Below are 15,683 nucleotides of genomic sequence, written 5' to 3' on the forward strand. Positions count from 1 at the left end.
GTCTTTCACCAGGATGTCATCCCTCTGTGCACCTGTCAGTCTGATGGTATGTCTGCATTATTAAGACCAGGACTCCTGCCCAGTGGTATTACAGGCACACCCTGCCACCTCTACATTCACCCTTTGGCAGTCTGCAAATACTCAGGAACTGAACCTGTGGGTTCTGGACCTTTAAGTGTGTGATTACAGGTGAGAGCCAGGAGATGAGTAAGTTTTAGCGCCCTCTGCTTTCTGTGTGGCCTCTACCCTCCACCCAGGTGTTACAACACCCTGGTGTGTCTTCATTAGTCATAAGATGTGGAATAGTAATTTCTTACTGATAAGAGGTAAAATATTAGAGCTTGTGATTGATCTACTCTTTTTGAAAAATTAATTGAGCAAATTGAAGGTTGTCCATATGTACGTATAGGAATGTAAAATCTCACTTGCATGTCGCTGGGTATTCCTGAAAGGGAGGAAGGGTGGAATTATGTTGTTACATGGGGAAACGGGCATAACCTGAATTCTAAGAAGTCCGTGTTGAAGCCCATAGTGAACTTTATTGCCGAACCACTGAAAAATGTGGTTATAAATTATTGTGATGCTTTATTCTCCCTCAAATTTGGTCTAGAGTGTCTTAAAATCTGGGTATGCCCAAAGGTGCGTCTCCTGCATGGAAGAAAGGTTGAGAACTATTGACCTCTAACTACAGGAACCCAAAAGAAATAGAAGTATAAAAACTTAAAGATTCAAATAAATGATAAGATAGATTTTTGGGGGGGTATAGCTCAGGGGTAGAGCACATGCCTAGCATGCATGAGGTCCTGGGTTCAATCCCCAGTACCTCTTCTAAAAACAAAAATAAACAAACAAACAAACAAACTGAATTACCTCCCCCAATCAGGATTTCTTACAGTGCAGAGAAGTTCTGAAGCCTTGAACCTCTAAATATCATGTTTTTGTGTGTGGCAAGTTATTTCCAGCTTCCCTGTGAGATGTTTTGTTCATGGCTTTACAACTTTGTAATTTCAGAAGGAGAAACAATGAACACATTAGGTTGCCACGACATGATGAGCTTTGACCACACTTGCTTTGCCCTGTCCTCCAGGAGGCTTCCTTCCTAGGCCAGAAGAGGCCACTCACCCACTTTGGGTTTGGATGGCTATTGCCTTAGCTCTTTTTTTTTTTTTTTTTTAGTTATAGTCAGTTTACAATGTGCCTTATCTCTTAAAATGAGCATGACATGCCAGGCTCCTGCACTGCAGCCCTTTGGGAACGAAGACATCTGAGCTATATGGGGCATGCCAAGAGCCCCTTCTCTGCTGGTTTTCGGAAGCTCCTGAAGCCATGAAATTTGCACAGGGTTGTACTTACTTCCTGCAGAGGCTTACCCTAAGGCTCCCTGCTCAACAGGCATGGAAGACTGTAAGGGGTAGGACAGCAGGCAGAAGCATCAAAGGAAGTGTAGAGGAAAGCAAGAGAGCAGAAAGGGAGCGATTCCTCAGAAACAGCCTGGGGAAGAGATGTGGGAACTGATGTAAAAACCCCAACGGAGAAAAGCAGACAGGTGAGTTGTAATGCACATTCAGAAAATGTCTACCGCCCATTGTCAGTGAGACCAGATGTGCCCATATTAACTCAAGAAATGGTGAGATGAACGCTTGCTAAACTTTTAACACTGAGCACCCTCGAGTGTGGAGTCAGACGGCGCAGGACTTTCGCTTCCATGTAGTGTTTAAGTGTTGAGATTATGGATTCTTACTTTGTGTTTTCCCTCCTGTATTTTTCAAATACAAATTTTTGTTTTAATGGGACGTTCTAATAAAAAGTATATGTGATGTTGTTAGGTTATGGTAAAACAAAGGAAGGAAAGCATTTGAAGACCTACTAGGAAGACAGACGTTTGAACTCAGGAAACATTACTTTGAACTTGTTCAAATAAACAGTTTAGATTTTTAAACATTTTATTACCTTAACTAAGTTATTGGTACTAGGATACATGAGTGGCTCTAAATAAGTCTTCACACCTGTATAAGGCTGTGGCACTGTGTCTGGCAAGTCATATATGTCTACAGACAGGCAGGTTTGGGGCGTGTAGACTGTAGCCTACCCCATGCATGCAGCCTGGCAAGCTCAGGTCCTGATCAACTTTGCTACTCACTACTCATGGCAAAGTAGAGGCTGTTTTGGTTAGGACATTGAGGTTTATGTTTACAGTTGCCTTATAAATAATGAAACAAATTTAGAAATACATTTGTATACAAATCCTTAATCAAAATAACTTTTAGAGGACATGCTCACCCATCAAAATAATACAGATTTACCTTCACAAACAGTTGAGGCATTCTGTTGAGAGGCAACTGGAGTCTATTAAGAAAAAAAAAAAAAAAGACAAGGATCCTCAATACAGTGTTATGAGGAAATAAAAGTCAAAGCAATATGATCAAAACAGATATCTGGGGAGAACATTTCTTTGATGCATAGCTATTCTTTCGATCACAAGAACAACAAAACACAGTCTCCAGCCCAACCTTTGCATTAAGTGACAATATGCTGGAAGTGTGTCAGAGAAGAAGCAGTGTTGTCTTGGTGGGGGGACCTCCCCGCTCTGTCAGCAGAGTTGGTGGATACCGTGACCCCCAGCAGCCGCTGGATAGCAGTCCTTGCACAGTGAAAATCTGGCACCCGGCTTTGATCTCAGGGCCCCTCCATCTCGGTGTTTGTAAGTGACTGTAAATGTCAAGCTACAGTGTAGATACCAGGTCAAGGTGGGCTTCCTCCAACAGTGGGCTGGCCCAGGTTCCCCAAGTTCTGGCCGGAGTCTGAGTGTAATCAGACCTGTGTGCCTGATACACAATTGTCAGCAGTTAGCCCCCTGGCCAGCAGGTGGGAAGCAGACATAGGGGTCCCCCATGGGGAAGGCAGAGATTACAGGAGTCAGGAGCCCAGAGTCTGATCAGTCCCTCACACTCAGTGAGGATGCGACCCTCACATTCAGCATTTTCCCTGCCTAACTGAGGATTCCGAGTTTCTCTAGGACTGTCCAGGCAGCCACTTCAGTTGCTAAGATTGCCATGTTCACCTTAGCTGGAAGCACTGTCAGCTTTATGTCAGTGGATAAGAATAAACATTGTGGGAAACGTGAAGTACATTTAAATGCAAAATTCACTTACTGTCTTCAGTGGTGGAGCTGTTCTTTTCCTGGGGGATAAAAAGAGATTGGCTTTGTTAAAACACAACAAAGATAAAGAGAACCTGACTACTTATCATTTTACTCTCAAATTTAAACTAGAATAATGAAAGTGATACGAGTTTGTAGGAAGACTATCCTTGAAGGGCAGAGAGGGATGGAAGCAGGATTTAGCCATGATCCTCCTAGCCTCGGATAGGTCCACTGACAGATGGCAAAGGGGTTAACTGGGAATAAACAGGAGTGCCAGTTGCCAGGGAGTCAGGATAACTGAGCTCTCGTTCCCATTCTGCTACTAATTACTCCGTGACCTCAGGCCTGTTTCTCTTGGCTGTGAGGGCCAGTCTGAGCTTCAGTTTCCTCATCTGTTAAAATGAGGACCAGAATCATTGTTTTCAAAGTGTGTATGCAGAGCCCTCCCACCCACAACAGCACCCCAGGGCTACTGTCTGGGGAAGGAGGGTGGAGATGTGAGGGTGGCCAAGCACCACCCTCATGCCACTGTCCCCCCTGCTTCAGGTGACTGTTCTCTACCAGATGTCTGCCTGGAATCTCATTCCAAACAGATAAACCCAAGACCAACACAGGTTTGAAAACCACTGTGATCTGTGGTCCTGAAGGTGCTTGCCTGAGTTAACATGTTGGTTTGTCTCAGTTCCAGTAGAGGCTGGACTCTGATATTGCTAAGGTGTTATGCTTCTCTTCCGTGTTATTTTAAATACTACGTCTCTCTGTCTGTCTCTGTTTCGCTTTCTTTTGGCCGAGAGCTGGAAGACTGCAGGAAGAAGACTAACAATTCCCAAGTGCCTCTAAGACACCTGGCGCTGAGTTAGGCTCTTCACACGTTATCTAAGCCTCACAGTGCCCTTTTTAAATGGGGGTATTTTTATTACATTTTAGAGACCAGGAAACAGGCTCAGAGAGACTATAAGTAACTTGTCTGAAGTGATAAAGTCGAGCCAAGAAAGAATTGTGCAGAGTTTTGCTTAATAAACCCCTGAAATTAAGAAGTTCATTGCTTTACCCAGTGGCAGAATTAAGATTATAACCATGCAGGCCGACTTTGAACAGATTAAGCGTGCTTTTAAAAATGACCCGTTGAGCCAATATGAAATTATGGAACACTGTTTGTAATATTGACACGTTATAATACTCATCTGATGGTTTACAAAGCTCTTCTAAGTTCAGTAAAAAAGAAAGACTCTCTCATCCAGCTTTTGGAAGGAACTTCAGCACCGTTGCTTTGATTGCACACCCGGTGCAGGCAGCTTGGTGTACATGTTTGTTTACAGATCATTAACTACTTGAAAGAGAAGCCAAGTAGTAGAAAGTAGAGGTGAAACCTGCTAGTGGGTTTCAAAATCGTTTAGGTGCTGGAGCTTCTGCTTTGTGGGACACAAGTCAGTGAACTCAAGCTTTAATTAAAAATGTATGGGAGGAAAGACTACTAGTTTTTTTTATGTCACCAGGGACACCCCTAGTCCAGCTTGAAGCATTCCTTGGGTGTGGAGAAGAGCAGGGCATTAGGGTTTCATTTCCACACTCTTCAGGAACACGCTTCTTGTAAATTTAGGTGCATCTGCCCCTGAGCTGGGTCAGGCGTGCTCTTCTGGATGGAAACAGCAGAAAATCACCCTCCCTCTTGCCCTCAGATTCGCAGGCAGAACTCCTTTGAGGATTCCAGGCAGGCCTGCTCGCAGCAGTGGTGGAGACCATCCACTCAGATCACAGAGGTGCTTCTCTGCAACAGGCACTCACCCGGCTCTGGGCCGTGGGGACGGTGCAGCAGGTGAAGAAGTTGACTTGGAGTCCCAGGCTCCGCTGTTTCGACCTGCACAGACATACACACAGGTCAGTCTCCTGTCCTGCACCGGGGCTGATGGTCATATGGAGCTGGTCTTTATGGCAAACTTAGAAATACATGCACATTTTTTGTTACTTTCAGTTAAACATATATAAGTGGTTACATTGAAGCTGTTGGGGAAAACCTGTAGGCAAAGATGATGAAACTTTTTTTAAAAAATATCAGTTGATAAGCTCAGAACTAGGATGTTAATTAGGAACTCCATCTCAACATTGCTAAACGACCTTTTCCTTTCCTGCATGCGACAAGTTCAGAGCCCCTGATTCTGTGGGCTTGGTGAGAGCCCACAAGTGTTCCTATGGGAGGGAGCCAAGAGTTCACATTTGCATCTGTATACACTGCGCACATGCGCACACCAGAGGTGCCTGGGGACAGAGAGGCACAGACCCACCCTTCCAGATACACACTTATAGACAGCATGGCTCGTTCCTGACCACACTTACATGGTATATACACCTAACCTCACATTTGGAGGACACTCAATTCATCTCTAAGTTCTCAGAGCCTTTGCCCATAAATAGACAAATTGGGACAAGCAGCAAGCTACTGCCCAAATCTCATGATTTTTAAAAACATAACTGTAGTTGATTTACAATATTGTGTTAGTTTCAGGTGTACAGCTTCAGATTCTTTTCCATTTTAGGTCATTACAAGATATTGAATATAGTTCCCTGTGCTCTATAGTAAATCCCTGTTCTTTATCTATTTTTATATATAGTGGTATGTATCTGTTAATCTCAAACTCCTAATTTATCCCTCCCTCTCCCCTTTCCCCTTTGGTAACCATAAGTTTGTTTTCTATGTCTGTAAGTCTGTTTCTGCTTTGTAAATAAGTTGATTTAGATTAATTTTTTAGATTCCACATTTAAGTGGTATCATGTAATATTTGTCTTTCTCTGGATTACTTAACTTAGTAGGATAATATCTAGGTCCATTTATGTTCCTGCAATGGCAATATTTCATTCTTTTTTATAGGTGAGTAATATTCTTGTGTGTGTGTGTGTGTGTGTGTGTGTGTGTGTGCCACACTTTTTTATCCATTCATCTGTTGATGGGCATTTAGGTTGCTTCTGTGTCTTGGTTATTGTGAATAGTGCTGCTGTGAACAGTGGGATGCATGTATCTTTTCAAATTAGAGTTCCCTCCAGATATATGCCCAGGAGTGGGATTGCTGGATCATATGGTAACTCTATTTTTAGTTTTTTAAGGAACCTCCAAACTATCTTCCATAGTGGCTGCACCCATTTACATTCCCACCAACAGTGTAGGAGGGCTCCTTTTTCTCCACACCCTCTTCAGAATTTATTTGTAGACTTTTTGATGATGGCCATTCTGACCAGTGTGAGGTGATACCTCATTGTAGTCTAAATCTCATCTTCTGAAGTCACCCAGATGACCTTGTTCACTATACCCATTTCCCCTCCCACTACCTGAATGTAGAAGCCAGGCAGTTGTTATGAGGAAGGAAGGTGAGAGACAGCAGAGGTTCACTGCTGGGATAGAGAGCAGGCCTGGAGCAGGAGAGGCCAGAAGCCTAGCCAGCTCCCCTCAGCATCTCCTGGCTGCCTCCTCTCAGGCTGCTGCTCACCTGCCTGGATCTTACTGCTTAGTGAGACAAAGGCTTTCTGTTGAATTAAGTTTAACTGAATAAATATTGTATTAAGAATCTACTACACTTATAAGTCCACCATTCCTAATGGACATAATGGGGATACTCTAAAAGTTTAGGTTGGACTTGCCCTCAGTTTGTATTGTCTTAGTTTGCAAGATAAAGTACACATAAGTAAACACTGAGGTCATAATCTGTTACCAAGGATCACTGAGAACCTGGTATGTGTAAAGCACTTGGAGGCACTATATTAGGGGTTGTGGAAGAGCTGGAGAGGTAGATAGACCTCTGCCCTCTGGGAATTCATAACAGGGGAAGTCACGTGCACCCCATGCCACCTCATCTGACAGGACCACCTATTCCAAACACAAAAAAGAGAAAAAAGGCCTCGGAAAGTATTAAACACAGAGATCATCAAGTTCATTCTCATGTACTTTGCTAGAGAGAGGCCTTCAGGCCTTCACTCAGAGCCCATCTGCTTCTTTTCTACACACAGTTCTTAAGTAGTGTTGATCTCCATGAGCACTCACTCATGGCATCTGGTGAAGGAGTGGCCCTTCCCGTGTAAATCCTACTTTAGACGTTACCTGACCCAGATGGGATTTTTAAAAACATTTTGAGAAAGAGACTACATTTAAAATTTTTAACATTTCCTGTGTCAAGAAACTGAAATGTCATCTGAATAGGTAGTAGTATGTGTCCAACTGTGTTTCATAAGCTGGTATATCAAGTTGATATCAGTCTTCAAATTCTCAGTACTTAAGATCGACACTGGGAAAATACCCTTGGCTACTCATAGATGTTGATGGAAGATTTTGGGGAAGAGGCAAAAAAAAAAAAAAAAAAACCCCAAAAACAAAACACAACAACCTTGCCTGAAAAATAAGGAAGTAAAAATAAAGTCTAAGTCAGAATTTCCTCCCAGGGGTACCCGCTCTTTTTAAAAGCCAAGAGCTCGCTTGGCCTGGGCACATTATTGTTGTCACTGCTACTGCCTGGCTTCTCTGCTAAGCTCCCCTTTCCTTCATATCTCCAAACAGCCAGCCAACGTCTTCCTTTCCCCTTCCCTCTTCATAAATAACTTCTGTGATCAGAGGAGAGGGAGGCGCACACCTGCTGCCGTCTGTGGTGGCAGAGTACAGTTACAAGCGCTGGTGGAAAACCTGTGGTCTTGCATCAGAAAGGCGGGTTCTAGTTACTTCTCTGCCGACAGACTGGCTGTGTGACTGCTTACAAGCCACCATGCCTCAGTTTCCCCCTCTCTGGAATGGGGACACCACTACCTACGTTATCTAACTCAGACTTACTGTGGTCAGGTAATACAGTAACTTTGAACATGTTAAGAATTAGCCAAATATACAGTAATATTGCTGGAAAGGGACTGAGAGTATTTGAGGGTCAGAAACATTATGCTAAGTGAGAGGAGTCAGACGGAAAAGACTACACATTTTATGATTCCATCTACATGAATGTTTGGAAAAGGTGACTCCTTAGCAACAGAAAACAGATCAGAGTTGCCTAGGGCTGAGGGTGGGAACAGCATTGACCACAAATGGACAGAAAGTCTCCTTTGGAGTTGGGATGGGCATGGAAAATGTCTAAAACTGAATTGTAGTGCTGGTTACAAAACTCTAAATGCAATGATTTACAAAAACCCATTGAATTATATATGTGAAATGAGCGCATTTTATATGTCAATTATAACTCATAAAGGAGTTCAGTAAATATGATTATTGCTATTTTTGTTTTATCATCTTGTTATCCACACCGCAGTATCTCTAGGTGCTGGGGAACTCTGCCAGGTACCTCACGTGTGCCACCTCTCAGCCTCATATAACATCAAGGGGACTGAACAGAGGCTCAGAGGGGTTGAGGGGCAGGGCTGGGGTTGGGAACCAAGGCTATTCGATTTGAAAGCTCAGGCAGGAACTTTTCTCTTCAGCCAGTATCTCACAATGTTACTTTGGGGCATGATTTGGCATGTCAGATTTGCTTGCTGCTTCTCCCTTATATGGGGAAAGATTGATAAAACAGAGGGGTGCTTTTGTAGATGCCCACGAGAGGATGAAGGCTATCTCTTCATAGTTCAGTGACCCCCTCTGCCACCCTGGCTGAAGTCAGATCCAGGGGCATGGCTGGGGTAGGACAACCTAGTACCCTTTGACCTCCAGGATCCCTGCTTCCTGGAAAAGCTAAATTCTCAGTTGGAAAACTCCAAGGGAGAAACTGGGAATGCAGCAGAGGGAGATGTGTCCCAAAGCATCATAATGAACTAGAAAAATCAGCTTTATTTTAATTGTAGTGAGCAAAAAATTGTATCAGTGTTTAATTTAACAGCACAGGCCTTGCACAAGCTAGTGCTTACCAAGGTTTCTCAACTAGGAAAACAATTTACCCTTAGTTTTCCCTTCTACCCGATGTATTTTATACATTATGCTCTTTTTGGTTTTTACGTGCAGTGTTGGTAAGTTTCCTTATTCTGGACAATCCCAGTGTTGGCACTGTGAGCCCGTGGGATCTAACTCTCTTTTAGCTGCTGTAGACACCCTATTGTCATTAGTGGGGCTTGTGTACTAGCTGGAGCATCCTGTACTCTCATACGCTGCATGAACTCTTACAAAATACACAAAGAGATTCAATTTAACAACTTCAGAACAATTTGGGCTACAGGTAAGGTTCAACTTGCGTAATAGCAGGGAATTGTAAATTCCAAAACTATCCTCTTATTTTAGGAAATAAGGAGATAAAATACTTTCAAATGCTGTTTACTTAGAGGAAGCTCAGAAATACACGCACTGTCTAACCTCTTCTGACAAAAGCTTCTAATCAGCCAAAGGTTGCACTGCCTTCTTCTAAATGCTCATTTAGAGATAAATCACAAAAGCTTTCAGTCTTTCAGTTAGTTTAGACCAGTGGTTCTTCACTGGGAGTGATTTTTGTCCCCCTCTCCCAGGGTTGTTCCTCCGTGTCTGGAGACATCTTTGCCTGTCTCTACCAGGGAAGGGGATGCTACTGGCATCTAGTGGGCAGAGGCCAAGGATGCTGCTAAACACCCTGCAGTGCACAGGACAGCCCCCAGCAAGACTCACCAAGCTCAAAATGCCAGTTGTGCTGAGGCTGAAAAACCCTGATTTAGAGTAAAACTTTATATGGAAAGGAAGAAACTCAGTTTCCTAAAATGGTCCTCTGTCAGACTGGTCATGAATCAAGGCAGGTTAAACAGGGATTCTGAATAATAACAATAATAAATAACAAAAAGCTGTCATTTTATGAGTGTGATTTGTATCTTTTTACTCATTTAATTCTCACAATACCCCTAGGTGTAGGTACCATTTTTTCCTTCATTTTTTCAGACGAGGAAACTAAGAAACAGGAGGATTACTTAGCTTGCTCGAAGTTCAGCACCTAGTGAATGTCAGAGTCAAGACCTGAACCCTCTGGCTTTGGAGTCTGTGCTAAGTCCTGCTACTGTGCTTCCCAGGATGGAGCATGGAGGAGGGGGAGAGCCTGCCTCTGCACCTAATTCACTGTGTAATCCTCTACCAGCACCTCATTAGCCATCAAGGAGCCAAAAGCATTAACCAGAGGCAACAACATTAACCAGAGGCAAGTGTTGTAGTGTGGTACTTTGACAGAAACACCAACCTGAAATCTTAGCACTTTCATGATGCCTATCAGGGCACATTCCAAAGCCTTTAAAGGATAATGATCGATTATCCAAAGTCACAGGCAAGTAGTCTGATTATTCCTTTTATAAAACCCATCTCTGAAAGCTGTACTGTCTGCACACTCAGAAACTCCCTCTCACTGTTCAGGGTGGTCTTCCTGCCCAAGTTATCGCACTTCCTCCCTCCTCCTGAACTTCTTCCTGTCTATAGCCAACAATCATGTAAACAGGAAATTATTTTCTTGTTCACGTTTGGTTTCTTCATCTCATGCCTCTAGTAATAAAACATAGCTATACTAGATTATAGAAAGCTAATGAATAATAAATCTAATGGGCCAATGCTTCATGATGGGGCCATGAGATTCCTTAGACAGCCAGAGCTAGAGGATTCGCTTGCTCTTTCAACCAACCGACCCATCGACCATTTCAGCACCTACTTTGAGTCAGGTCCTGTCCAGGCCCTGGAAACACAGCTATAAGCGAGACATGGAGCTGAAAGTCTTATGGGAAAGACAGACAGAGATCTCAGGAGGGATCAGGGGCTAAAGGGGGAGTGCAGGGTATTTTAGGGGTGCATGCCAAGGGGATCTAGCCCACTGTGAGGTCAGGAAAGTCCTCCTGAGCCAGTGATATTTAAGGCAGTATCTTCAAGGAGCTTGCAACAGACTTAGGGAGATCAGATTGAGACCTAAAGCAATTAGAGAATAGATGTGGGCTGAGTATAGGTGGGATGAGACTTATGGCAAAGGAGAGCTCTCTGAGGGCTGCAGAAACCACAGGAGGCTTCCTGGAGGGGGAGACTTCAAGTTGGGTGTTAAAGGATGGGTAGGATTTGGTGTCATTAAAGTGAGAACACAAACAAATACCAAAAGGCAGGACACATGGAAAACAGGCTGATTGGAGTATTGGGTGTGTATTAGGAAGAAGAGGTCCATGTAAGGCAAGAACGTTTTAAGATGCAAGCACCAGAGATTATTGAACTATTATTCTGAAGGAGGGTTTAAGCCTTCATTTATCTGTTTTAATGAAAGGTTTTCTAATCCAGTGATAACAGCCATTCTCCTGAGTTATCATGTGTCAGGAGTCTCCATTTCAGTTGGGACCAAAGCAGCCTCACCATGACATTTTAGGTTGGTGTGTTGACATTTGTTCCCAGAAGTTAAGATGAGCTGGGTAAGATGCCTCTAACCTCTACTCCCCAAGTATATAGAGCCTGTGGATCCTGAAGGGGTTTGGATAAATAAGAAGAGGGTGAGCAATTGCACAGGAAATGAGTCTAGGGAAAGATTTAAAAAATACTCTTCTTATCTTTTCTCTCAAGGAGCTTGTCCTGAAAGCAGAGGTCAGTCTCCCAGTCTCTGTGTTCGGCCTTCAGGTCTCAGAGAGGCGGGAGTGCACGTGTGTGCAGGGAGGGGGTGAGTACAGGGTAGGAGAGAGGAGAAGGAGAGAATGCTGCAGAGGAGGCTCCTGCACCCCTCTGTACTGTAATAGGCTGGGGGTGTGGGCACCACTCAGCACTGCGGGCCTCAGTCTTGGGATTGCCAAACCCTACAGGAGACACCTAGGAACCACTAACTTTGTAACGGGATGAAGCTGGTAACAACTGGAGGGAGACAGAAGCTCATCTCAGTGACTCAAGAGAGAGCTGAGAGGCAAAGGTGTGGCCAGTGGACTCTCCAAGACAGAGGTATGAAATTATAAAGAAAGCCTGGCTAAGGTGGGCACAACTAAAATGGAAGAGCCAATTCAGGAAAAAGAAATAGCAGGATTGGGAAAGAACATAGGCACTCTGAGTCATGTAGCCTGGAGGCTGACTTGTAAAGAGGAATAGGAACCCAAAGGGTAGGGGTGATGGGTGCATTGAGCATGGGGCTGTGGGAAGGTCAAGGTGTTCACAAGAGAAAGCAGGTCAGGGTTGGACACCAGAGGGTTACCTACTTAGACCAGAGAAGTGAAGCCAGAATGGATGAACTTGAAAGAAGTGAAAAATAATACTCTTTACCAAGCACCTACAGTGTGCCAGGACTACATTAGGAATTTCCCATTCACGATCTCAGATTTCTCCCATCTCAGGGCACAGGCTATTATTTCCATTTCCAGATGAGAAAATGTGATGTTTGGAGAGGTGAACTACAGACCCGAAGTGGGATAGTTAATAACGAGGAGCACTGGGATTCCAACCCAGGTCTGCTTGGTGCAAAACCCATGCTCTTAACTCCCACGATATTCTGAAAGAAGAGCAGAGGGCTGAGGCTGAATTGCACAGATTTCCTCAGTCAGGGGAAGGGAGAAGGAAGAGAAGCCACAAGGTGCCCAGAGAGGTAGGATGAAAGCCAGGATTTGTTTAACGGAGGTGCAGGGGCATGGGGCCAGGGTCCTGTCACCTAGGAGCCACCAGACAGTGGATGAGCAGGAGAGGTCTCTGTTACCGTTTATTAAGACACTTGGAAATACAAGGGATTATTTCCTAATATTTGATCCGAGTTGTTTATCTTATTTAGAATAGATTAAAAACCAAACCCTTGAAATGAATCACTTCACGATAAAACAAAAAACAAAAAACAAAAAACCACCAAATCATGTGTATACTTTACCTGAAGCTTTCCCTGGAGGAGAGACTGGCTTTGAGGAATTATTTGGCTTGGTTGATCTATTCACCATGGGAGCTGAAAAACACAATTTTAAACATAGATATAAAAAATATATATCTATTAGATACATTCTACTGAGGGAGATTTACATTAATGGGAAAATGCATTCCAGAAATGATGAATCAGACCAGAGAATCTGCAAAGAATGGGAGATACACTTATTAAACCTATAAGCCATTAGAAGAAGCTTCTCAGAAGATAAAACATTTTTAGAATGAATATATTAATGATGAAAGTGAATACTGGTTTGGAATTTTACTTGGCAAACTGGAGGTCTAGGAGATGAAAGTTTTTTTTTTTTTAATCAGAAGTATATTGAACTAATAGTAGAGAGACCAGAGTAATAGCCCCAATGTCTCTGCCACATGAAACACACACCATTTCTCTTGGATTTTCTAGGGTTTTTTTGTGGGTGGAGAGTAAGGTGGTGGTGTTTAACATGTATTTATTATTTCATGGTGATGGGTGGCTCAGGAATTCAGGTGGGTCTTGAAGCTGTTGGTGATATTTAGGGAGTGCAGGAGAGGGTTACAATATGATGCAGAGTAAAAACTGAATACTGTTATTCTGGAGCCAAATTTACTAGGTAAGTAATGTTACCCGAAGAAGCAGCATTTATGCAGGATTATATTCTCCACAGAGACTACATCCAGAGTAATCACACACTGTTCCATGCCTGATCTGAGGGTATGTGACACTGGCTTTTTAAGATAATTTGCTTGTAACTGCATTTGTTATTTTGTGAAGGATTCACAAATAAAATATTTCTCATGGGCCTGAGATAGCACTAAATTTTAAAGAATTAGAACAGAGAGCGTATTTCACTCTTTCATTTTTTTCAGTCCTCTGCAGAAATTGTTCCTGGTATAATATTTGTAAGGTCAACGTGGTGGCTCATGTCTTTATGAGTGTTAGGTTTTATGAGAGATCTACTCTAAGCGAGGAACTAAAGAGAAGCTAGCTGCTTTTATAATTTGAGAAGGGAGTATTAAATCATGGAAGAAGATGTAGGAAGAAGGGCAAAGGCTAAAAAAACACAGAGATGATTTGCTCAGTATGCCCTCTGCGGGACCAGCCAAAGAAGGCAAGTGCTGTGGCTGCGGAAGAGAGAGGCCTGGGCACCGTCATTTCTGAGCCCCTTAGTGCTTGCTACCAAATAGTCTTGCTATTTGGGAGCTGCTAGAAGTGCTCAGGTGCTTAAAACTACAAACTCTTGCCTTTTTCAGATGGGACTGAACTGTCTTCTGTGGGATGAATATAGTTTTCATCTTCGTCTTCCACAGGGACCACATAATCAGCCTAAAGGAAATGCAGAAATTAATGAGGAGAGTGCTGTACATTCATAGTTTCCTGCATAAGAAGAAGTGATATTAAAAAACCTTCACTGAGATATAATTCATACAGCATTAAATTCCCCTATACAAAGTGAATTGGTGATTTGTAGTATATTCACAGTGTGCAGCCATCACTACAGTCTATCTTTAGAATATTTTCATCACCCCAGAAAGAAATCTTGTACCTATTAGTCACTCCCATCCACCCCTTCTCCTGACCTAATCAACCACTAACCTTTCTGTCTTTAAGATTTGCCTGTTCTGGACACAGAATATAAATGGAATCATACAATATAACAGTATCAACCTTTTGTGACTTCTTTCACTTAGTAATTTCAAGATTCAACCATGCTGTAGTATCTATCACTACTTGATTCCCTTTTATGGACAAATCATATTCCATTGTATGATGAGACCACATTTTATTTACCCATTCATCAGTGGATGGACATGTGGGTTATTTCCACTTTTTGGCTATTATGAATAATGTTGCTGTGAATATTCATGTACAAGTTTTGTGCAGATGTGCATTTTTCTTGGGAACATACCTAGTGATGGAATTGCTGGGTCACGTTGTAGCTCTAGGTTTAATAGTTTGAGTAACTGCCAAATTGTTTTCCAAAGTGGTTGCACCATTTTTCATTCCCATTAGCAACGTATGGGGTCTCAATTTCTCCACATACTCACCAATACTTGTTGTTGTCTGTCTTTCTGATCATAAGCATCCTTGTTGTTGTGAAGTGGTATCTAATTGTGGTTTTAATTGGCACTTCCCTGATGGTTAATAAAGTTCAGCATCTTTTCATGTGTTTATTGGCCATTTGTATATCTTCTTCAGAGAAAAGTCTATTTAACCCCATTGCCCACTTTTAATTGGGTTGCCTTTTTTATTATTGGCTTATGAGAGTTCTTTAAATGTTCTAGTTTTAAGTCTCTTATCGGATAAATAATTTGCAAAGAATTTCTCCCATTCTGTAGGATGTCCTTTTACTTTATTTGTGGTAGCATTTGCAGCACAAAAATTTTACATTTGAAAGTCTGTCTTATCTATTTTTTCTTTTGTTGTTTGTGCTTTTGGTATTGTATCTAAGAAACCATTGCCTATCCCAAGGTCATACAGATTTACGCCTATGTTTTCTTCCAAGAGTTTTATAGTTTTAGCTCTTACACTTAGACTCATGATCCATTTTAATTTAATTTTTAAATATATAGTGTGAGATAGGGGATCCAATTTCATTCTTTTGGATGTGAATATACAGTTATCCTAGCACCAGTTGTTTGTTTAAAAAACTATTCTTTCCTATTGAATTGTCTTGGCACATTTGTCAATAATTAATTGACCATAAAATATAGAGAGGGAGTGATTCTATGAGGCAGATGAGGTAACCA

The 15,683-nt window shown here is 42.4% G+C and overlaps 1 protein-coding gene across 2 annotated transcripts in view; it reads right to left on the bottom strand.

Moving 5' to 3' along the window:
• BLNK (B cell linker) overlaps positions 1–15,683 on the bottom strand; it is a 73,806-nt gene that overhangs the window by 10,031 nt on the left and 48,092 nt on the right. For both annotated transcript variants that reach the window (XM_010974373.3, XM_031461497.2), the window contains 5 exons: positions 14,178–14,259; positions 12,904–12,975; positions 4,928–5,000; positions 3,153–3,180; positions 2,304–2,346 (listed from right to left, as the gene is read on the bottom strand). In XM_010974373.3, coding sequence (XP_010972675.3) covers positions 2,304–2,346; positions 3,153–3,180; positions 4,928–5,000; positions 12,904–12,975; positions 14,178–14,259 — 298 coding nt within the window. The remainder of the gene's footprint in view (positions 1–2,303; positions 2,347–3,152; positions 3,181–4,927; positions 5,001–12,903; positions 12,976–14,177; positions 14,260–15,683) is intronic.

Source organism: Camelus dromedarius, chromosome 8 (assembly GCF_036321535.1).
Source record: "Camelus dromedarius isolate mCamDro1 chromosome 8, mCamDro1.pat, whole genome shotgun sequence".
In the NCBI taxonomy this organism is placed as follows: Eukaryota; Metazoa; Chordata; class Mammalia; order Artiodactyla; family Camelidae; genus Camelus; species Camelus dromedarius.